General features: G+C 51.2%; 1 protein-coding gene across 1 annotated transcript; it reads right to left on the bottom strand.

Moving 5' to 3' along the window:
• Window positions 1-1629: 1629 nt before the first annotated feature.
• Window positions 1630-24648, bottom strand: LOC137356796 (ras-related protein Rab-11A-like). Its single transcript, XM_068022574.1, has 5 exons — window positions 24454-24648; window positions 15308-15503; window positions 14373-14566; window positions 11345-11425; window positions 1630-2873 (listed from the first exon to the last, which is right to left on the bottom strand). The coding sequence occupies exons 1-5, from the start codon at window positions 24491-24493 to the stop codon at window positions 2737-2739; spliced, it is 648 nt and encodes a 215-aa protein (XP_067878675.1). The 5' UTR covers window positions 24494-24648; the 3' UTR covers window positions 1630-2736.
• Between the last annotated feature and the right edge of the window lie 552 nt (window positions 24649-25200).

Below are 25200 nucleotides of genomic sequence, written 5' to 3'. Positions count from 1 at the left end.
CTCGAGTGTAGAAGATTAAGGGGGTGATCTAATCGAGGGGGTTTAAGATGATTAAAGGATTCGATCGGGTCGATAGAGAGAAACTATTTCCTCTGGTGGGGGGGGGAGGGGGAGTCCAGAACAAGGGGGCAGAACCTTAAAATTGGAGCCAGGCCGTTCAGGGGGTGATGTCAGGAAGCACTTCTTCACACAAAGGGGGAGTGGGAAATCTGGAACTCTCTCCCCCCGAAAAGCTGTCGAGGCCGGTGGGGGAGGGGGGGGGGGGGGGGAATTTCCAAACTGAGATGGATAGATTTTTGTTGGGTTAAGGGGATTAAGGATTACAGAACCAAAGCGGGGAGTTGGAGTTAAGATACAGATCAGCCATGGTCGGACTGAGTGGCGGAACAGACTGGAGGGGCTGAATGGCCTCCTCCCTTCCTAAAGTGCTGGACCCAGAGAAAAACACGCAGTAGGCGACAGTTTTGGGGTTAATACACACATGCTCACTGCTCGAAGCCTGAACAGGTTTGGCAGGGTGTGCCATTCACTCTGCAAGACGCACCTACCTGCTTCATTAACCGTGATCTCAGCTTAACCAGAATCTAATTAGACTTCTGATAAAGTGTAATCCTCACTCCCACCGAGGCCCTTTCACTCCCACCCACCCCACTGTGCTCGCTGACCCACCCTGGCTCCCAGTCTGGCAATGCCTCCATAGTAAAATTCCCACCCTTGTTTACAAATCCGTCCCTGGCCTCCTCAGCACCCCCCCCCCCCCTCCCCCGCCCCCCCATCTCTGACACCTCCTCCAGCCCCTACACCCTCCGAGATCCCTGTGCTCCTCCAATTCCCACCTCGCACATCCCCCCGATTCCCATCGCTCCACCATTGGCGGCCGTGTCTTCAGCTGCCTGGGGCCCTAAACCTCTCCGCAACCCCCCCCCCCACCCCCACCCTCCTCCTTTAAGACGCTCCTTAAAACCGACCTCTTTGACCGAGCTTTTGGTCGCCCGTCCCCTAATATCTCCTTATGTGGGTTCGCTGCATATATTCTAGGCCAGCAGTTATTCCCCATCCCTAATTGCCCTTGAACTGAGCGGCTTGCTCAGCCATTTCAGAGGGGCATTTAAGAGTCAACCACATTGCTGTGGGTCTGGAGTCACATGTCGGCCAGACCAGGTAAGGATGGAAGATTACGCGACTGTTCCCCTTTAGTCTCCTGTGACACGCCTTGGGACATCTTATTATGTTAAAGAGGCTATATAAATGCAAATTATTGTTGCTGCCACAGGTAAACACCAGGGTCACGTATTTTTCTGACATTTTTGTTCCAAAATGTTTTTAAAATCCGAGCTAAAACACGCCTGTGTAAAAATGAATTCTCAATTTTTATTCGCAAGAGCACAAACGCTTACAGGCCACACTATCTGACTGGCGAATAGCTCTTACGAGCCGAAGGCCTGGCCCGAGCAAACAGGAATGAGCAAGCCATGGCAACCTAGTTGGCTAATTTAGTGCAGGCTGGGAATCAGACCCGAGGCCTACTGGGCCACGATGAACCAGGTGGTAAATTTACTCACTGGGCCTTTAGGGACGGCTGAAAATAACTAGAGCAGATGTGAGGATTGAAAAAAAAGAACCACGTGCTTGTACAAACGGAGAAGAAATTCTCTTTGTTTTATTATTTAATATAACAACAACCCAACCAAATATCTCCAAATATATATTAATGTTATAATCTTCCCTTGGCTGCCTGGGCGGGGAACTCGAGGCCGATTCATCAACCTCCATCACTGCCGCCTGGGATTCAGGGATTTTCCCAATATATTCTGTAGCTCCGTCGCTGCCCATCGGTGAAAGAAATACAGACCAGGGAGCTTTGCCCCACAAGCCAGCTGCTCAATGCCATATAACCCGGGGTCTCCCCACCCCTCACTAACCCCCCCCGCCCCTCCCCAAGGCCTGGTCTGCTTTGTGGACCAGCTGCCATTTTGAAGAGCCCGGGCGGAGTGGGGGCCAGTCAGTTCTCATGAAGCTGGGGGACAATTTCTCCAGTAACCATATCAGCACATCCCACTTCCATGTGATACAGAGGAAATCTGCTCCCTCTACACTGTCCCCCATCAAACACTCCCAGGACAGGTACAGCACGGGGGTTAGATACAGAGTAAAGCTCCCTCTACACTGTCCCCATCAAACACTCCCAGGACAGGTACAGCATGGGGGTTAGATACAGAGTAAATCTCGAGCTGAACCCAGGTCCCAAAGGAGAGTCTTGACATCACTCCAGTGCCCAGTGACCCCTTCGCAATTTCCCGTTTATGCTCCCGCCTCTATCGGCTCCACCTCATTCAGTCAGGAGAGCCCTGCCCTCCGAGGCAGAGCTTCAAGGAATGAAACAGGGGTATGCCCACCAGAGGCGGAAGTGGGGGGAAGGGTGGGCGAGGGCGGCCATTTGGTCCTCCCACAGGCAGGTGGGAGCGCTGGTGCGGGCAGCCGTGGAGGGCAGTGATGTGGGCTTGGTAGGGTGCTCCATTCAGCTTTGCGGAGGGCAAAGGCCATGCCAAGCATGCAGGTCCTATCAGCACTCCGAGGCTGCCTGGCATAACGGAACCGATGAATAAACAGTGAACAAAGTGCGGGGGCTGGCGGGAGGGGTTGCAAGGAGGGAGGGAGGTATTAGGTGAGAAGGAAGAGGGCGGATAATACACGGTACGGGATCCCGATGGGCCAGAGTCTTGAATCTGCCAACGGTCAGATGCTTTGACAACATGGTTTCTTGGTCGCCACCTCTGTTGAAGCTCCCTCATTGGAGACGCTGTTGGCACTGAGGGAAACACTGTTATTCACGTGTTTGTTACTCCGATCCTGGGAACGTCGGCGGAAGATTTCTGCAGATAGCAACCAAAGACAAGTCAAGGCCAAGGAAAGACCATCCCTCTAGTCCCCTAACCCTCCCATCGTAGACCATCCCTCTAGTCCCCTAACTCTCCCATCGAAGACCATCCCTCTAGTCCCCTAACCCTCCCATCGTAGACCATCCCTCTAGTCCCCTAACTCTCCCATCGAAGACCATCCCTCTAGTCCCCTAACTCTCCCATCGAAGACCATCCCTCTAGTCCCCTAACTCTCCCATCGAAGACCATCCCTCTAGTCCCCTAACTCTCCCATCGAAGACCATCCCTCTAGTCCTCTAACTCTCTCATCGAAGACCATCCTTCTAGTCCCCTAACTCTCCCATCGAAGACCATCCCTCTAGTCCCCTAACTCTCTCATCGAACACCATCCCTCTAGTCCCCTAACTCTCCCATCGAAGACCATCCCTCTAGTCCCCTAACTCTCCCATCGAACACCATCCCTCTAGTCCCCTAACTCTCTCATCGAACACCATCCCTCTAGTCCTCTAACTCTCCCATCGAAGACCATCCCTCTAGTCCCCTAACTCTCTCATCGAACACCATCCCTCTAGTCCCCTAACTCTCTCATCGAACACCATCCCTCTAGTCCTCTAACTCTCCCATCGAAGACCATCCCTCTAGTCCCCTAACTCTCTCATCGAACACCATCCCTCTAGTCCCCTAACTCTCTCATCGAACACCATCCCTCTAGTCCTCTAACTCTCTCATCGAACACCATCCCTCTAGTCCCCTAACTCTCCCATCGAAGACCATCCCTCTAGTCCCCTAACTCTCTCATCGAACACCATCCCTCTAGTCCCCTAACTCTCCCATCGAAGACCATCCCTCTCGTCCCCTAACTCTCTCATCGAACACCATCCCTCTAGTCCCCTAACTCTCTCATCGAAGACCATCCCTCTAGTCCCCTAACTCTCTCATCGAAGACCATCCCTCTAGTCCCCTAACTCTCTCATCGAAGACCATCCCTCTAGTCCCCTAACTCTCCCATCGAAGACCATCCCTCTAGTCTCCTAACCCTCCCATCGAAGACCATCCCTCTAGTCCCCTAACTCTCCCATCGAAGACCATCCCTCTAGTCCCCTAACTCTCCCATCGAAGCCCATCCCTCTAGTCCCCTAACTCTCCCATCGAACACCATCCCTCTAGTCCCCTAACTCTCCCATCGAAGCCCATCCCTCTAGTCCTCTAACTCTCTCATCGAAGCCCATCCCTCTAGTCCTCTAACTCTCTCATCGAAGACCATCCTTCTAGTCTCCTAACTCTCCCATCGAAGACCATCCCTCTAGTCCCCTAACACTCCCATCGAAGACCATCCCTCTAGTCCCCTAACTCTCCCATCGAACACCATCCCTCTAGTCCCCTAACTCTCCCATCGAAGACCATCCCTCTAGTCCCCTAACTCTCTCATCGAAGACCATCCCTCTAGTCCCCTAACTCTCCCATCGAAGACCATCCCTCTAGTCCTCTAACTCTCTCATCGAAGCCCATCCCTCTAGTCCTCTAACTCTCCCATCGAAGACCATCCTTCTAGTCCCCTAACTCTCCCATCGAAGACCATCCCTCTAGTCCCCTAACTCTCTCATCGAAGACCATCCCTCTAGTCCCCTAACTCTCCCATCGAAGACCATCCCTCTAGTCCCCTAACTCTCTCATCGAAGACCATCCCTCTAGTCCCCTAACTCTCTCATCGAACACCATCCCTCTAGTCCCCTAACTCTCTCATCGAACACCATCCCTCTAGTCCCCTAACTCTCTCATCGAACACCATCCCTCTAGTCCCCTAACTCTCCCATCGAAGACCATCCCTCTAGTCCCCTAACTCTCCCATCGAACACCATCCCTCTAGTCCCCTAACTCTCTCATCGAACACCATCCCTCTAGTCCCCTAACTCTCCCATCGAAGACCATCCCTCTAGTCCCCTAACTCTCCCATCGAACACCATCCCTCTAGTCCCCTAACTCTCCCATCGAAGACCATCCCTCTAGTCCCCTAACTCTCTCATCGAAGACCATCCCTCTAGTCCCCTAACTCTCCCATCGAAGACCATCCCTCTAGTCCTCTAACTCTCTCATCGAAGCCCATCCCTCTAGTCCTCTAACTCTCCCATCGAAGACCATCCTTCTAGTCCCCTAACTCTCCCATCGAAGACCATCCCTCTAGTCCCCTAACTCTCTCATCGAAGACCATCCCTCTAGTCCCCTAACTCTCCCATCGAAGACCATCCCTCTAGTCCCCTAACTCTCTCATCGAAGACCATCCCTCTAGTCCCCTAACTCTCTCATCGAACACCATCCCTCTAGTCCCCTAACTCTCTCATCGAACACCATCCCTCTAGTCCCCTAACTCTCTCATCGAACACCATCCCTCTAGTCCCCTAACTCTCCCATCGAAGACCATCCCTCTAGTCCCCTAACTCTCCCATCGAACACCATCCCTCTAGTCCCCTAACTCTCTCATCGAACACCATCCCTCTAGTCCCCTAACTCTCCCATCGAAGACCATCCCTCTAGTCCCCTAACTCTCCCATCGAACACCATCCCTCTAGTCCCCTAACTCTCTCATCGAACACCATCCCTCTAGTCCTCTAACTCTCCCATCGAAGACCATCCCTCTAGTCCCCTAACTCTCTCATCGAACACCATCCCTCTAGTCCCCTAACTCTCTCATCGAACACCATCCCTCTAGTCCTCTAACTCTCCCATCGAAGACCATCCCTCTAGTCCCCTAACTCTTTCATCGAACACCATCCCTCTAGTCCCCTAACTCTCTCATCGAACACCATCCCTCTAGTCCTCTAACTCTCTCATCGAACACCATCCCTCTAGTCCCCTAACTCTCCCATCGAAGACCATCCCTCTAGTCCCCTAACTCTCTCATCGAACACCATCCCTCTAGTCCCCTAACTCTCCCATCGAAGACCATCCCTCTAGTCCCCTAACTCTCTCATCGAACACCATCCCTCTAGTCCCCTAACTCTCTCATCGAAGACCATCCCTCTAGTCCCCTAACTCTCTCATCGAAGACCATCCCTCTAGTCCCCTAACTCTCTCATCGAAGACCATCCCTCTAGTCCCCTAACTCTCCCATCGAAGACCATCCCTCTAGTCTCCTAACCCTCCCATCGAAGACCATCCCTCTAGTCCCCTAACTCTCCCATCGAAGACCATCCCTCTAGTCCCCTAACTCTCCCATCGAAGCCCATCCCTCTAGTCCCCTAACTCTCCCATCGAACACCATCCCTCTAGTCCCCTAACTCTCCCATCGAAGCCCATCCCTCTAGTCCTCTAACTCTCTCATCGAAGCCCATCCCTCTAGTCCTCTAACTCTCTCATCGAAGCCCATTCCTCTAGTCCCCTAACTCTCCCATCGAAGACCATCCCTCTAGTCCCCTAACTCTCCCATCGAAGACCATCCCTCTAGTCCTCTAACTCTCTCATCGAAGCCCATCCCTCTAGTCCTCTAACTCTCCCATCGAAGACCATCCTTCTAGTCCCCTAACTCTCCCATCGAAGACCATCCCTCTAGTCCCCTAACTCTCTCATCGAAGACCATCCCTCTAGTCCCCTAACTCTCCCATCGAAGACCATCCCTCTAGTCCCCTAACTCTCTCATCGAAGACCATCCCTCTAGTCCCCTAACTCTCTCATCGAACACCATCCCTCTAGTCCCCTAACTCTCTCATCGAACACCATCCCTCTAGTCCCCTAACTCTCTCATCGAACACCATCCCTCTAGTCCCCTAACTCTCCCATCGAAGACCATCCCTCTAGTCCCCTAACTCTCCCATCGAACACCATCCCTCTAGTCCCCTAACTCTCTCATCGAACACCATCCCTCTAGTCCCCTAACTCTCCCATCGAAGACCATCCCTCTAGTCCCCTAACTCTCCCATCGAACACCATCCCTCTAGTCCCCTAACTCTCTCATCGAACACCATCCCTCTAGTCCTCTAACTCTCCCATCGAAGACCATCCCTCTAGTCCCCTAACTCTCTCATCGAACACCATCCCTCTAGTCCCCTAACTCTCTCATCGAACACCATCCCTCTAGTCCTCTAACTCTCCCATCGAAGACCATCCCTCTAGTCCCCTAACTCTCTCATCGAACACCATCCCTCTAGTCCCCTAACTCTCTCATCGAACACCATCCCTCTAGTCCTCTAACTCTCTCATCGAACACCATCCCTCTAGTCCCCTAACTCTCCCATCGAAGACCATCCCTCTAGTCCACTAACTCTCTCATCGAACACCATCCCTCTAGTCCCCTAACTCTCCCATCGAAGACCATCCCTCTAGTCCCCTAACTCTCTCATCGAACACCATCCCTCTAGTCCCCTAACTCTCTCATCGAAGACCATCCCTCTAGTCCCCTAACTCTCTCATCGAAGACCATCCCTCTAGTCCCCTAACTCTCTCATCGAAGACCATCCCTCTAGTCCCCTAACTCTCCCATCGAAGACCATCCCTCTAGTCTCCTAACCCTCCCATCGAAGACCATCCCTCTAGTCCCCTAACTCTCCCATCGAAGACCATCCCTCTAGTCCCCTAACTCTCCCATCGAAGCCCATCCCTCTAGTCCCCTAACTCTCCCATCGAACACCATCCCTCTAGTCCCCTAACTCTCCCATCGAAGCCCATCCCTCTAGTCCTCTAACTCTCTCATCGAAGCCCATCCCTCTAGTCCTCTAACTCTCTCATCGAAGCCCATCCCTCTAGTCCCCTAACTCTCCCATCGAAGACCATCCCTCTAGTCCCCTAACTCTCCCATCGAAGACCATCCCTCTAGTCCTCTAACTCTCTCATCGAAGCCCATCCCTCTAGTCCTCTAACTCTCCCATCGAAGACCATCCTTCTAGTCCCCTAACTCTCCCATCGAAGACCATCCCTCTAGTCCCCTAACTCTCTCATCGAAGACCATCCCTCTAGTCCCCTAACTCTCCCATCGAAGACCATCCCTCTAGTCCCCTAACTCTCTCATCGAAGACCATCCCTCTAGTCCCCTAACTCTCTCATCGAACACCATCCCTCTAGTCCCCTAACTCTCTCATCGAACACCATCCCTCTAGTCCCCTAACTCTCTCATCGAACACCATCCCTCTAGTCCCCTAACTCTCCCATCGAAGACCATCCCTCTAGTCTCCTAACTCTCCCATCGAACACCATCCCTCTAGTCCCCTAACTCTCTCATCGAACACCATCCCTCTAGTCCCCTAACTCTCCCATCGAAGACCATCCCTCTAGTCCCCTAACTCTCCCATCGAACACCATCCCTCTAGTCCCCTAACTCTCTCATCGAACACCATCCCTCTAGTCCTCTAACTCTCCCATCGAAGACCATCCCTCTAGTCCCCTAACTCTCTCATCGAACACCATCCCTCTAGTCCCCTAACTCTCTCATCGAACACCATCCCTCTAGTCCTCTAACTCTCCCATCGAAGACCATCCCTCTAGTCCCCTAACTCTCTCATCGAACACCATCCCTCTAGTCCCCTAACTCTCTCATCGAACACCATCCCTCTAGTCCTCTAACTCTCTCATCGAACACCATCCCTCTAGTCCCCTAACTCTCTCATCGAACACCATCCCTCTAGTCCCCTAACTCTCTCATCGAACACCATCCCTCTAGTCCTCTAACTCTCTCATCGAACACCATCCCTCTAGTCCCCTAACTCTCTCATCGAACACCATCCCTCTAGTCCTCTAACTCTCTCATCGAACACCATCCCTCTAGTCCCCTAACTCTCTCATCGAACACCATCCCTCTAGTCCTCTAACTCTCTCATCGAACACCATCCCTCTAGTCCCCTAACTCTCTCATCGAACACCATCCCTCTAGTCCCCTAACTCTCCCATCGAAGACCATCCCTCTAGTCCCCTAACTCTCTCATCGAACACCATCCCTCTAGTCCCCTAACTCTCCCATCGAAGACCATCCCTCTAGTCCCCTAACTCTCTCATCGAACACCATCCCTCTAGTCCCCTAACTCTCTCATCGAAGACCATCCCTCTAGTCCCCTAACTCTCTCATCGAAGACCATCCCTCTAGTCCCCTAACTCTCTCATCGAAGACCATCCCTCTAGTCCCCTAACTCTCCCATCGAAGACCATCCCTCTAGTCTCCTAACCCTCCCATCGAAGACCATCCCTCTAGTCCCCTAACCCTCCCATCGAAGACCATCCCTCTAGTCTCCTAACTCTCCCATCGAAGACCATCCCTCTAGTTTCCTAACACTCCCATCGAAGACCATCCCTCTAGTCTCCTAACCCTCCCATCGAAGACCATCCCTCTAGTCCCCTAACCCTCCCATCGAAGACCATCCCTCTAGTCTCCTAACTCTCCCATCGAAGACCATCCCTCTAGTCCCCTAACTCTCCCATCGAAGACCATCCCTCTAGTCCCCTAACCCTCCCATCGAAGACCATCCCTCTAGTCTCCTAACTCTCCCATCGAAGACCATCCCTCTATCCCCTAACTCTCCCATCGAAGACCATCCCTCTAGTCTCCTAACTCTCCCATCGAAGACCATCCCTCTAGTCTCCTAATACCCCCATCGAAGACCATCCCTCTAGTCCCCTAACTCTCCCATCGAAGACCATCCCTCTAGTCCCCTAACTCTCCCATCGAAGACCATCCCTCTAGTCCCCATACCTCCCATCGAAGACCATCCCTCTAGTCCCCTAACCCTCCCATCGAAGACCATTCCTCTAGTCCCCTAACTCTCCCATCGAAGACTATCCTTCTAGTCTGCTGACTCTACCATCGTAGACCATCCCTCTAGTCCCCTAACCCTCCCATCGAAGACCATCCCTCTTGTCCCCTAACCCTCCCATTGAAGACCATTCCTCTAGTCCTCTAACTCTCCCAACGTAGACCATCCCTCTATCCCCTAACTCTCCCAACGTAGACCATCCCTCTAGTCCCCTAACCCTCCCATCGAAGACCATCCCTCTAGTCCCCTAACCCTCCCATCGAAGACCATTCCTCTAGTCCCTAACCCTCCCATCGAAGACCATCCCTCTAGTCCCCTAACCCTCCCATCGAAGACCATTCCTCTAGTCCCCTAACCCTCCCATCGAAGGCCATCCCTCTAGTCCCCTAACCCTCCCATCGAAGACCATTCCTCTAGTCCCTAACCCTCCCATCGAAGACCATCCCTCTGGTCCCCTAACTCTCCCAATTGGAGCCCGTCTCCCACTGAAACATCTCCTTAGAGAACCGTACCCCCACCCCCAGTCTTGCTACTGATCTGCTGTCACAAGTCTTTACACCTCTTTCCCCATCAATCTTGCATTATTGAAAACGTAACATAAATTGGGAGAACGCTAACATTGGAAATTACAACGAGAAACAGCCAGTACCCGAAAACGGGGACAACAGTAACACGTGGCTTCGAACTGTGGGCCCCGCGCACGATTTTGTGAACACTTCACGGAGATGTGGAGCCCTGCGAATTTTCATTTGCCCAAGAGGGGATATGCTCTTTTCTTGGGGAGGGGTCAACATGCTATGACAGGGGATGGGAAACCCATGGCCAATTTTCCGCACTTCGCTCATTGGGCCCATCCCCCCTCATCCCGGACCAAGGACTCCTTGACGCCAATGGCCTGATCAAACGCGGGAGTGGGAAAGGCCGAAAGTGTCCATGTTACCTTGGCAATGGGGGGGCTGAGGGTAACTGGACTGGAAGGTCACAGGGGAGGATCAGGGGTCAAGTGATGGCATGAAATGTTTCAACAGGGCTGGGACTAACTCAGCATTGCTGAGTATTTTGTTTCCTCTTAAAAATTTGTTGCAATGCAGATTGGTCAGAAGAATGTTGGGGGTGGAGGGGGGTGCGATATAAACTAAACGATGCAATTCTAAAGCGTGTGCAGGTACAGAGAGACCCGGGGTCATGGGTCCACCAGCGTTTGAAGGTTGCAGGGCCTTATAAACAGGGATGGATTACAAAAGCCAGCAAGTTAAGCTGAATCTTTATAAATCTCTGGTTAGGCCCCAGCTGGAGAACTGGGTCCAATCCCGGGCTCAGCACTTTAGGAAGGATGGCGAGGCCTCAGAGAGGGTGCGGAGGGAGCTTTACCGGAATGGGAGCAGGGATGAGGGACTCCAGTTAATGTGGAGAGACTGGGAGAAGCTGGGATTGTTCCCCTTAGAGCAGAGAAGGTCAAGAGGGAGATTTAATCGGGGCGTTTAAAATCAGGAAGGGTTTTGATGGAGTGAATAAGGAGAAACTGTTTCCAGTGGCAGGAGGGTCGGTAACCAGAGGGACACAGATTGAAGATAATTGGTAAAAGAACCAGAGGGGGAGAGGAGGAGAATTTTATTTTTAACGCAACGAGTTGTTGTGATCTGGAACGCGCTGCCCGATTGGAAGTGGGAGCAGCGGGAAGGCCCTGGCAACGAGGTCAAGTGGGGGACATGTGGGTGACGCCTCAGGACTGACCTGTGATGACTGTCTGAAAGGCCGGTTCCACGTTGGTCGAGTCAAGGGCTGAGGTCTCCATAAAAAGCATGTTGTGTTTCTCTGCGAGACAAAGAGAAAAGCCAAAGCCAAATGGGTACGGTTTCGTAGCGACGGGAGTAGGCCATTCAGCCCCTCGAGCCTGTCCCGCCATTCAATGAGAGAATGGCCGATCTGTGACCTCCAACTACTCACCTTTGCCCCCATAACCCTTAACCTCTAACCCCCAACCCCCAAGATCTTCCCGATCAGAAGTGAGCCCCGCATGGCAAGGCCCTGGGCCGCGAGACCTCGCCAAAAGCCGGGGAGCGGGTATGGAGTCATCCACCTATAATGGAGGCCTCTAATTTACCTCTACGCACTCCCAGCCAGTGATGCTTCATTTTGCCCCTTTGTGTTTGTCTCTCCGTTTCCTACCCCACCCCCACCCAGGCTGGCCTTTCCTCGTGTGAGAAGTCAGCAAGATATTCGACTGCAGAGGGCATCATCGCCAGTCTGGCCCTCGCGCTTACTGCCTCTGACACGGAGGTTTTAGCGAGTGTCATCCCTCTTGCAATTCGGCCCCCCGCCAACACCGATTGACTGCCGTGAAGCAGCGGGGGTGGGGTGAGGGGACGGGACTTCTGTTCCCTACCCACCCTGCTAACACCTAGAGAGATGGTCAGTTGACCCCCTCCCCATCCCCTAGCTGACCTCAGGGTAATTCTGTCAGAAGAGGGCAGAGTTTAAGGCTCAGGCCATTTTCAGGCAGTGGGGGGGTGGCGGGGGGGGCAGGTCCCGCTTTGGTCAACATAGTGGTGATGGGGGAGGGGAGTCCACGGGGTGACATCAGAGCGAGCCCGCGCTGGAACTGGGGGGAAACGGGGGGAGGGGGGAAGGTGGGTCAGAGTCACGTGATGACACGCCTCAGCTGTCCCCAAGAAGCGGAAAGGCAGACGGCTGCTTCGAGCAGGTTGGACAGGGTCTGTGTCGAGTGTGGCAGAAGACGGAGTGAGTGTGTGTGAGAGAGTGTATGTCAGAGAGTGTTGTGAGCGAGTGAGTGTGTGTGAGAGAGTGTGTGAGTGTGAGAATGTGTGTGAGAGAGGGTGTGTGTGAGAGTGTGAGAGTGTGAGTGTCAGAGTGTGTGTGAGTGAGTGCATGTGAGAGTGTGTAAGGGTGTGTGTGTGAGTGCGTGTGTGTAAGAGAGTGAATGTGAGTGTGTGTGTGAGAGTGTGTGTGTGAGTGAGTGCATGTGAGAGTGTGTAAGGGTGTGTGTGAGAGAGTGTAAGTGAGAGAGAGTGAGTGTGTGAGAGAGTGTGTGAGTGTGAGAGTGTGTGTGAGTGAGTGCGTGTGAGAGTGTGTAAGGGTGTGTGTGTGTGTCAGAGAGTGTGTATGTGAGAGAGTGTGAGTGTGAGAGTTTGTGTCAGTGAGTGTGTGAGAGAGTGTGAGTGTGTGTGAGTGAGTGCGTGCGTGTGAGAGTGTGTAAGGGTGTGTGTGTGTCAGAGAGTGTGTGAGTGAGAGTGTGAGAGAGTGAGTGTGTGAGAGTGTGTGAGAGTGTGTGTGAGTGTGAGAGTGTGTGTGAGTGAGTGCGTGTGAGAGTGTGTAAGGGTGTGTGTGTGTCAGAGAGAGTGTGTGTGTGAGAGTTTGTGTGAGTGAGTGTGTGAGAGAGTGTGAGAGTGTGTGAGTGAGTGTGTGTAAGAGAGTGTGCGAGAGAGTGTGCGTGAGATTGTGCGTGAGAGTGTGAGTGAGAGAATGTGTGTGTGTAAGAGAGTGTGTGTGAGTGAGTGCGTGTCACAGTGTGTAAGGGTGTGTGTGAGAGAGAGTGTGTGTGTGTGAGAGAGTGAGTGTGTGTGAGTGAGTGCGTGTGAGAGTGAATGAGTGTGTGAGAGTGAGTAAGTGTGTGTGTGTGAGTGAGTGTGCGTGAATGAATGTGTGTGAGAGTGTTTGAGTGAGTGTGAGAGCGTGTGTGTGTATGAGAGAGTTTGTGAGTGTGAGAGTGCATGTGAGAGTGTGTAAGGATGTGTGTGTGTGAGTGAGTGTGTGTAAGAGAGTGTGTGAGTGAATGAGTGTGAGTGTGTGTGAATGAGTGTGTGTGTGAGAGTGAGTGAGTGTGTGTGTGTGAGAGTGAGTGAGTGTGTGTGACAGTGTGTTTGATAGTGTGTGTGATAGTGTGTGTGTGTGTGTGTACTTAACCTTGGAGTTATCAGAGGGCTGGTTTCTGCCAGGAGGGTCTCTATGGGTCTGTGATAGGACAGGAGGGTCTCTTTGGGTCTGTGATGGGACAGAAGGGTCTCTATGGGTCTGTGATGGGACAGGAGGGTCTCTATGGGTCTGTGATGGGACAGGCGGGTCTCTACGGGTCAGTGATGGGACAGGAGGGTCTCTATGGGTCTGTGATGGAACAGGAGGGTCTCTACGGGTCAGTGACGGTACAGGAGGGTCACTATGGGTCTGTGATGGGGCCGGAGGGTCTATATGGGTGTGTGATGGGACAGGAGGGTCTCTATGGGTCTGTGATGGGACAGGAGGGTCTCTATGGGTCTGTGATGGGACAGGAGGGTCTCTACTGGTCAGTGACGGTACAGGAGGGTCTCTATGGGTCTGTGATGGGGCAGGAGGGTCTCTATGGGTCTGTGATGGGACAGGAGGGTCTCTATGGGTCTGTGATGGGGCAGGAGGGTCTCTATGGGTCTCTGATGGGACAGGAGGGTATCTACGGGTCTGTGATAGGGCAGGAGGGTCTCTATGGGTCTGTGATGGGACAGGAGGTTCTCTATGGGTCTGTGATGGGGCAGGAGGGTCTCTATGGGTGTGTGATGGGACAGAGGGGTCTCTATGGGTCAGTAACGGAACAGGAGGGTCTCTACGGGTCAGTGCTGGTCATTAATGGGCCAGGTAATGGCGTGTAATGTATCAGAACATTGACCTTTCACCTATAGCTCTCGCCCTCAATCCCAGCCCAGTACATCGAACACCTCAGGCCCTGATACTCCTCCTCTCGAAGGCCCCACCGCACCTGGCCTGCATTTACCTGCGAAAGACCTGGCCTCCTCGGCGGGGACGGCCCGGATCTCGCTGAGGTCGGTCTTGTTCCCCACCAGCATCACCACCAGGTTGTTGTCAGCGTGGTCCAGCAGCTCGCTCAGCCATCGCTCCACGCTGTCGTAGGTCAGGTGCTTGGAGATGTCATAGACCAGGAGGGCTCCTACCGCCCCGCGGTAATACCTGCAGGAACCACATGCGGCCTAGTGAAACAGGCTGCGCGCCAACAACTCTCTTGAGGGGACGGCCCACCCGTGCCCCCCCCCACCCCCGCCCCCCAACAAACCCTCCAGGATTGCTCTGCAGATCTTCAAGATTAATTTTGCGAGCAACACCCAGGGGAAAAAAAACCCATTGGAGGCGTTAAAATATTCTTCAAACGCGTTCGTGTATTAGTTATAAAAATATTGGATCAATTTGGCCAACAGCGGAGAATCCATCCAATTGGGTTGTCCGATTGGTGTTAGGAGCAGATGTGGGGGCCTCGGTTTGACATCTCATCCTGAAAGACGGCACCTCTGACAGTGCGGCACTCCCTCGGTGCCGGCACTGGGAGCGTCAGCCTGGATTATGGGCTCGAGCCTCCGGAACGGGGGCTCAAAACCACAACCTTCTGACTTGGAGGCGAGGGAGAGAGTGACCTCACTGAGGGACGGCCTCATTGCCTGCGAGATACAAAAAGGTTTGCGACGGAGGGCGAGAACCGCAGGAGGGGAAATCCAAGCCGAACAGACTCCTCCCGGTATCCCGAGTGGCAGTCAGGAGAAGGAGAAAACAAGGATAGCAGGAGGCCATTCAGCCCCTCGAGCCTGTTCTGCCATTCCATGAGATCATGGCTGATCTGTATCTTCACTCCATCTCCCCGCTTTGGAGACGCTCCCTGATTGGGGGTGGGGCGGGGGGGGGGGGAACGCAGATACGTACGCGGATGTGATAGCGCGATAACGTTCCAGTCCCGCCGTGTCCCAGATCTGCGTCTTCACCGTCACGCCGTCCACCAAGACACTGCGCGTGGAGAATTCCACGCCAATTGTGGTCCTACTATCGTGGTTGAACTCGTTACGTGTAAATCGGGAGAGGAGATTACTCTTCCCAACACCCGACTCGCCAATGAGAACCACTACAAAGAGAAACGCAGACACTGATTATAACAGATACCCGGGAGTGAGTTACAGACTGGAATCTAATCGAGGGGTTCGGGTGGTTTATATATAGAATAACAGATACCCAGGAGTGAGTTACAGACTGGAATCTAATCGAGGGGTTCGGGTGGTTTATATATAGAATAACAGATACCCGGGAGTGAGTTACAGACTGGAATCTAATCGAGGGGTTCGGGTGGTTTTTCTATAGAATAACAGATACCCGGGAGTGAGTTACAGACTGGAATCTAATCGAGGGGTTCGGGTGGTTTATATATAGAATAACAGATACCCGGGAGTGAGTTACAGACTGGAATCTAATCGAGGGGTTCGGGTGGTTTATATATAGAATAACAGATACCCGGGAGTGAGTTACAGACTGGAATCTAATCGAGGGGTTCGGGGTGGTTTATATATAGAATAACAGATACCCGGGAGTGAGTTACAGACTGGAATCTAATCGAGGGGTTCGGGGTGGTTTATATATAGAATAACAGATACCCGGGAGTGAGTTACAGACTGGAATCTAATCGAGGGGTTCGGGTGGTTTATATATGGAATAACGGATACCCGGGAGTGAGTTACAGACTGGAATCTAATCGAGGGGTTCGGGGTGGTTTATATATAGAATAACAGATACCCGGGAGTGAGTTACAGACTGGAATCTAATCGAGGGGTTCGGGTGGTTTATATATGGAATAACGGATACCCGGGAGTGAGTTACAGACTGGAATCTAATCGAGGGGTTCGGGTGGTTTATATATAGAATAACAGATACCCGGGAGTGAGTTACAGACTGGAATCTAATCGAGGGGTTCGGGGTGGTTTATATATAGAATAACAGATACCCGGGAGTGAGTTACAGACTGGAATCTAATCGAGGGGTTCGGGTGGTTTATATATGGAATAACGGATACCCGGGAGTGAGTTACAGACTGGAATCTAATCGAGGGGTTCGGGGGGTTTATATTTAGATTACAGGTACCCGGGAGTGAGTTACAGACTGGAATCTAATCGAGGGGTTCGGGTGGTTTATATATGGAATAACAGATACCCGGGAGTGAGTTACAGACTGGAATCTAATCGAGGGGTTCGGGGGGTTTATATTTAGAATTACAGGTACCTGGGAGTGAGTTACAGACTGGAATCTAATTGAGGGGTTCGGGTGGTTTATATATAGAATAACGGATACCCGGGAGTGAGTTACAGACTGGAATCTAATCGAGTGGTTCGGGTGGTTTATATATGGAATAACAGATACCTGGGAGTGAGTTACAGACTGGAATCTAATCGAGGGGTTCGGGGGATTTATATTTAGAATTACAGGTACCTGGGAGTGAGTTACAGACTGGAATCTAATCGAGGGGTTCGGGGTGGTTTATATATAGAATAACGGATACCCGGGAGTGAGTTACAGACTGGAATCTAATCGAGTGGTTCGGGTGGTTTATATATGGAATAACAGATACCTGGGAGTGAGTTACAGACTGGAATCTAATCGAGGGGTTCGGTGTTGTTTATATATAGAATAACGGATACCCGGGAGTGAGTTACAGACTGGAATCTAATCGAGGGGTTCGGGGGGTTTATATTTAGAATTACAGGTACCCGGGAGTGAGTTACAGACTGGAATCTAATCGAGGGGTTCGGGTGGTTTATATATAGAATAACAGATACCCGGGAGTGAGTTACAGACTGGAATCTAATCGAGGGGTTCGGGTGATTTATATATAGAATAACAGATACCCGGGAGTGTGTTACAGACTGGAATCTAATCGAGGGGTCCGGGTGGTTTATATATAGAATAACAGATACCTGGGAGTGAGTTACAGACTGGAATCTAATCGAGGGGTTCGGATGGTTTATATATGGAATAACAGATACCTGGGAGTGAGTTACAGACTGGAATCTAATCGAGGGGTTCGGGTGGTTTATATATGGAATAACAGATACCCGGGAGTGAGTTACAGACTGGAATCTAATCGAGGGGTTCGGGGTGGTTTATATATAGAATAACGGATACCCGGGAGTGAGTTACAGACTGGAATCTAATCGAGGGGTTCGGGGGGTTTATATTTAGAATTACAGGTACCCGGGAGTGAGTTACAGACTGGAATCTAATCGAGGGGTTCGGGTGGTTTATATATAGAATAACAGATACCCGGGAGTGAGTTACAGACTGGAATCTAATTGAGGGGTTCGGGTGGTTTATATATAGAATAACAGATACCCGGGAGTGTGTTACAGACTGGAATCTAATCGAGGGGTCCGGGTGGTTTATATATAGAATAATAGATACCCGGGAGTGAGTTACAGACTGGAATCTAATCGAGGGGTTCTGGTGGTTTATATATAGAATAACAGATATCCGGGAGTGAGTTACAGACTGGAATCTAATCGAGGGGTTCGGGGTGGTTTATATATAGAATAACAGATACCCGGGAGTTAGTTACAGACTGGAATCTAATCGAGGGGTTCGGGTGGTTTATATATAGAATAACAGATACCAGGGAGTGAGTTACAGACTGGAATCTAATCGAGGGGTTTGGGTGGTTTATATATAGAATAACAGATACCCGGGAGTGAGTTACAGACTGGAATCTAATCGAGGGGTTCGGGTGGTTTATATATAGAATAACAGATACCCGGGAGTTAGTTACAGACTGGAATCTAATCGAGGGGTTCGGGTGGTTTATATATAGAATAACAGATACCAGGGAGTGAGTTACAGACTGGAATCTAATCGAGGGGTTCGGGGGGTTTATATATAGAATAACAGATACCCGGGAGTGAGTTACAGACTGGAATCTAATCGAGGGGTTCGGGGGGGTTTATATATAGAATAACAGATACCCGGGAGTTAGTTACAGACTGGAATCTAATCGAGGGGTTCGAGGGTGTTTATATATAGAATAACAGATACCCGGGAGTTAGTTACAGACTGGAATCTAATCGAGGGGTTCGGGGGGTTTATATATAGAATAACAGATACCAGGGAGTGAGTTACAGACTGGAATCTAATCGAGGGGTTCGGGGGGTTTATATATAGAATAACAGATACCCGAGAGTTAGTTACAGACTGGAATCTAATCGAGGGGTTCGGGGGGGTTTATATATAGAATAACAGATACCCGGGAGTTAGTTACAGACTGGAATCTAATCGAGGGGTTCGGGGGGGTTTATTTATAGAATAACAGATACCCGGGAGTGAGTTACAGACTGGAATCTAATCGAGGGGTTCGGGGGGTTTATATATACAATAACAGATACCCGGGAGTGAGTTACAGACTGGAATCTAATTGAGGGGTTCGGGTGGTTTATATATAGAATAACAGATACCCGGGAGTGAGTTACAGACTGGAATCTAATTGAGGGGTTCGGGTGGTTTATATATAGAATAACAGATACCCGGGAGTGAGTTACAGACTGGAATCTAATCGAGGGGTTCGGGGTGGTTTATATATAGAATAACAGATACCCGGGAGTGAGTTACAGACTGGAATCTAATCGAGGGGTTCGGGTGGTTTATATATAGAATAACAGCTACCCGGGAGTGAGTTACAAGCTGGAGTGATTCAGGTGATTTCTAGATAATGGAGCTGAGGACTGTGTGAGTTTGCCCCTTTGCTTCGCCTGCAGTCTGTTGCTGTGTCGCTGAGTGCAGTTAAATGAGCACAGATTCTCCTGTGTTCAGGTGGGTGTTTCTGTTGATCTGATCTCTTTCTCTTTCTCTCTGTGTTGCTGAGGGCTTGTCCGGTGTCTTACCTGTGACTCAGTCAAATGCTAATTGCTTGACAGTCCAGGGCTACACCCACTTAACCCACAACTCACAATAGCACCTTATTCCACAGCAAGAAACCTGAGTCAGGACTCGCTTTACAAAGCAGCTTAAGCCTTATTTCGCAAGGCCCTAGACCTGACTGAAATCCTGTTCTAATTCAAAGCATGAATCATGCCTGATCTGATTCTCTCCCCCAATCCTGCTTCACTATCTGGGGAAGACTGATGCCTGCTGGCCTTTCTCAGCCATGCTTTCTCTGTTCGAGAAGCCTGAGGCCTATTCTAGGCCTCTCCCCGCTTCACTCTCCCTGTTGGTGAAGCTTGAGGCCGACTCTAGGCCTCTCCCTGCTCCACTCTCCCTGTTGGTGAAGCTTGAGGCCTACTCTCGGCCTCTCCCTGCTCCACTCTCCCTGTTGGTGAAGCTTGAGGCCTACTCTAGGCCTCTCCCCACACCACTCTCCCTGTTGGGGAAGCCTGAGGCCTACTCTAGGCTCTGCTCTCCCTATGCCAGGTTGGCTGGGCAGTCCGTGGTGGGAAATGACCGGCGGACAGCCATCGGAAGATGGCTGCTTTCTCCTCCTCCCACCACCGCCTCCCCCCATGCCCTGGGGCAGGTTATTGGGAACGTTACTAAAAGGCAAATTTTGGCGTTAAAAAAAAAATCTAATGCCAATTGACACCACGGATTAAAGGATAGGGCTTGGGGGCTACGAGGCTAGAGTTGGGGTTATTAGTGATTAGCATTGGGTTTAGTATTGGGGAATGTTTCACAGTGGCGCAGTGGTTAGCACTGCAGCCTCACAGCTCCAGCGACCCGGGTTCAGTTCTGGGTACTGCCTGTGTGGAGTTTGCAGGTTTTCCTTCTGGGATTTCGCTGGGTGCTCCGGTTTCCTCCCACAGCCAAAGACTTGCAGCTTGATGGGTAAATTGGCCATTGTAAATTGCTCCTAGGCTAGGTCGGTGGTAGGAGAATGGTGGGGATGTGGTAGGGAATATGGGATTAATGTAGGATTAGTATAAATGGGTGGTTATTGGTCAGCACAGACTCGGTGGGCCGAAGGGCCTGTTTCAGTGCTGTATCTCTAAATAAATAAATAAAAATAAAATAACTAGTTATTTGGGGGTCAGGAGTAGGGGTTGGGAATAGTTGACTGTGTTAGGGCTGAGGGTCAGGGGTTAGGAACATTGGCCTGGGTTCAGGGTCAGGGGTTAGGAATACTGGATAGAGTGAGGGTTAAGGGTTAGAGGTTAGGAATAGTGATCAAAGTGAGCGATGGCTATGGCGTAGTGGCAATGTCACTGGACTAGTAATCCAGAGGCCCAGGCTAATGTTCTGGGGACATGGGTTCAAATCCCACCACAGCAGATAAATCTGGAATTAAAAGCTAGTCTAGCGGCAACCATGAAACCATTGTCGATTTTTGTAAAAATCCCATCTGGTTCACTAATGTCCTTTAGGGAAGGAAATCTGCTGTCCTTACCTGGTCTGGCCTACATGTGACTCCTGACCCACAGCAATGTGGTTGACTCTTAAATGCCCTCTGAAATGGCCGAGCAAGCCACTCAGTTGTACCTAACCGCTACGAACTCTATAAAAAGGAATGAAACCGGACGGACCACCCGGCATCAACCTCGGCACCGGAAACGACAACGGCAAACCCAGCCCTGTCGACCCTGTAAAGTCCTCCTTACTAACATCTGGGGGCTTGTGACAAAGTTGGGAGAGCTGTCCCACAGTCTAGTCAAGCAACAGCCTGACATAGTCATACTCACGGAATCATACCTTACAGACAATGTCCCAGACACTGCCATCACCATCCCCGGGTACGTCCTGTCCCACTGGCAGGACAGACCCACCAGAGGTGGTGGGACAGTGGTATACAGTAGGGAGGGAGTTGCCCTGGGAGTCCTCAATATCGACTATGGACCCCATGAAGTCTAATTGCATCAGGTCAAACATGGACAAGGTAACCTCCTACTGATTACCACCTACTGCCCTCCCTCAGCTGATGAGTCAGTACTCCTCCATGTTGAACACCACTTGGAGGAAGCACTGAGGGTGGCAAGGGCACAAAATGTACTCTGGGTGGGGGACTTCAATGTCCATCACCAAGAGAGGCTCGGTAGCACCACTACTGACCGAGCTGGCCGAGTCCTAAAGGACATAGCTGCTAGACTGGGTCTGCGGCAGGTGGTGGGGGAATCAACACAAGGGAAAAACATACTTGACCTCGTCCACACCAACCTGCCTGCCACAGATGCATCTGTCCATGACAATATTGGTAGGAGTGACCACCGCACAGTCCTTGTGGAGACAAAGTCCCGCCTTCACATTGAGGATACCCTCCATCGTGTTGTGAGGCACCACCACCGTGCTAAATGGGATAGATTTCAAACAGATCTAGCAATGTAAAACTGGGCATCCAGGAGGCGCTGTGGGCCATCAGCAGCAGCAGAATTGTACTCAACCACAATCTGTAACCTCATGGCCCGGCATATCCCCCACTCTACCATTACCATCAAGCCAGGAGATCAACCCTGGTTCAATGAAGAGTGCAGGAGGGCATGCCAGGAGCAGCACCAGGCATACCTCAAAATGAGGTGTCAATCTGGTGAAGCTACAACACAGGACTATCTGCATAAACAGCATGTGATAGACAGAGCTAAGCGATCCCATAACCAACGGATCAGATCTAAGCTCTGCAGTCCTGCCACATCCAGTTGTGGATGGTGGTGGACAATTAAACAACTAACAGGAGGAGGTGGCTGCACAAATATCCCCCATCCTCAATGATGGGGGAGCCCAGCACATCAGTGCGAAAGATAAGGCAGAAGCATTTGCGACAATTATTTCAGCTGTGAAGAGAGACTGAAAAGGTTAGGGTTGTTTTCCTTGGAGCAGAGGAGGCTGAGGGGGGACATGATTGAGGTGTACAAGATTATGAGGGGCATTGACAGGTTAGATAGGAAGAAACTTTTTCCCTTAGTGGAGGGGTCAAGAACCGGGGGCATAGATTTAGGGTAAGGGGCAGGAGGTTTAGGGGAGATTTGAGGAAACATTTCTTCACCCAGAGGGTGGTTGGAATCTGGAACACACTGCCTGAAGGGGTGGTGGAGGCAGGAACCCTAACAACATTTAAGAAGTATTTAGATGAGCACTTGAAATGCCATAGCATACAAGGTTACGGGCCAAGTGCTGGAAAATGGGATTAGAATAGTTGGGTGCTGTATGGCTGGCAAGGACACGATGGGCCGAAGGGCTGTATAACTCGATGACTCTATGATTCCAATCTTCAGCCAGAAGTGCCGAGTTGATGATCCATCTCGGCCTCCTCCTGAGGTCTCCAGCATCACAGATGCCAGTCTTCAGCTAATTCGATTCACTCCGCGTGATATCAAGAAACGACTGAAGGCACTGGATACTGCAAAGGCTATGGGTCCTGACAATATTCCGGCAATAGTACTGAAGACCTGTGCTCCAGAACTTCCCCCAGCCAAGCTGTTCCAGTACAGTCACAACGCTGGCATCTACCCGGCAATGTGGAAAATTGCCCAGGTATGTCCGGTCCACAAAAAGCAGGACAAGTCCAACCCGACCAATTACTGCCCCATCAGCCTACTCTCAATCATCAGTAAAGTGATGGAAGGTGTCATTAACAGTGCAATCAAGTGGCACTTGCTTCATAATAACCTGCTCAGTGATGCTCAGTTTGGATTCCGCCAGGGCCACTCAGCTCCTGACCTCATTACAGCCTTGGTTCAAACATGGACAAAAGAGCTGAACTCAAGAGGTGAGGTGAGAGTGACTGCCCTTGACATCAAGGCAGCATTTGACCGAGTATGGCATCAAGGAGCCCTAGCAAAACTGGAGTCAATGGGAACCGGGGGGAAGACCCTCCACTGGCTGGAGTCATACCGAGCACAAAGGAAGATGGTTGTGGTTGTTGGAGGTCAATCATCTGAGCTCCAGGACATCACTGCAGGAGTTCCTCAGGGTAGTGTCCTCGGCCCAACCATCTTCAGCTGCTTCATCAATGACCTTCCTTCAATCATTAGGTCATAAGTGGGGATGTTCGCTGATGATTGCACAATGTTCAGCACCATTCGTGACTCCTCAGATACTGAAGCAGACCGTGTAGAAATGCAGCAAGACCTGGACAATATCCAGGCTTGGGCTGATAAGTGGCAAGTAACATTTGCGCCACACAAGTGCCAGGCAATGACCATTTCAAACAAGAGAGAATCTAACCATCTCCCCTTGACATTCAATGGCATTACCATCACTGAATCCCCCACTATCAACATCCTGGGGGTTACCATTGACCAGAGAATGAACTGGAGTAGCCATATAAATACCGTGACTACAAGTGCAGGTCAGAGACTAGGAATCCTGAGGCGAGTAACTCACCTCCTGACTCCCCAAAGCCTATCCACCATCTACAAGGCACAAGTCAGGAGTCTGATGGAATACTCTCCACTTGCCTGGATGGGTACAGCTCCAACAACACTCAAGAAGCTCGACACCATCCAGGACAAAGCAGCCCGCTTGATTGGCACCCCATCCACAAACATTCACTCCCTCCACCACCGACGCACAGTGGCAGCAGTGTGTACCATCTACAAGATGCACTGCAGCAACTCACCAAGGCTCCTTAGACAGCACCTTCCAAACCCGCGACCTCTAGCAAACTAGAAAGACAAGGGCAGCAGATGCATGGGAACATCACCACCTGCAAGTTCCCCTCCAAGCCACACACACCATCCTGACCTGGAACTATATCGCTGTTCCTTCACTGTCGCTGGATCAAAATCCTGGAACTCCCTCCCTAACAGCACTATGGGTGTACCTACCCCACATGGACTGCAGTGGTTCAAGAAGGCAGCTCACCACCACCTTCTCAAGGGGCAAATAGGGATGGGCAATAAATGCTGGCCTGGCCAGAAACGCCCACATCCCATGAATGAATAAAAAGGGTTAGGGGTTAGGAATAGTGAACAGAGTAAGGGGTAAAGGTTAGTGTAGACATTTGGAATAGTGCTCAGAGTGAAGGGGTTAATATCGAAGGGGTTAATATCTAATGGTTAATGTTTACTGCTATTAACACTACCAGTTTGTTTCTCGGTCTTCAGCCTCCACCAGTCCCTCACCTTTAAACACGAAACTGTAATCCTCCTCCAGAGAACTCATTCTGATGCTGGGCCCCTGAACAGCAGCCGTGTCCTGGGACAAAGTCTCTTTCCCAGGCCCCTCCACACTGCACTGTAAGCCAGTCTCGGAGCTGTTTACCTGGCCAGCCCTGCTTCTCCCTGTTCCAGCTCTGCTCCGCACCTTGTCTTCCTGGTTTCAGGGCGAGGGTGTGTTTTGTGCTGGAAGCTCAGGTCTGACCAGTTCCTGCTGCACAGGTACAGCCACTGGCTGAGAACACACCCAGAACTGCTCACCTGCACACCCCTCACCTGTATAAAACCTCACCTGTACACACCACATCTATATAAACCCTCACCTGTACACACCCAGAGGAGTTCAGCTGTATGCATCTCGCCTGTACACATCCAAAACATCTCACCTGTATAAACTCTCACCTTTGTTAATCACATCACCTGTTGTACACACCTCGCATACGAATTAGGAGCAGGAGTAGGCCACTCGGCCCCTCGAGCCTGCTCTGCCATTCAATAAGCTCATGGCTGAACTGATTACTCCACATTCCCGCCTACCCCCGATAACCTTCCACCCCCTCGCTTATCAAGAATCTATCAATCTCTGCCTTAAAAATATTCAAAGACTCTGCTTCCGCTGCCTTTTGAGGAAGAGAATTCCAAAGACTCACGACCCTCTGAGAGAAAAAATTTCTCCTCATCTCTGTCTTAAATGGGTGACCCCTTATTTTTAAA

This window comes from Heterodontus francisci, chromosome 46 (assembly GCF_036365525.1).
Source record: "Heterodontus francisci isolate sHetFra1 chromosome 46, sHetFra1.hap1, whole genome shotgun sequence".
In the NCBI taxonomy this organism is placed as follows: Eukaryota; Metazoa; Chordata; class Chondrichthyes; order Heterodontiformes; family Heterodontidae; genus Heterodontus; species Heterodontus francisci.
This window is presented reverse-complemented; position numbering and strand designations above follow the sequence as displayed.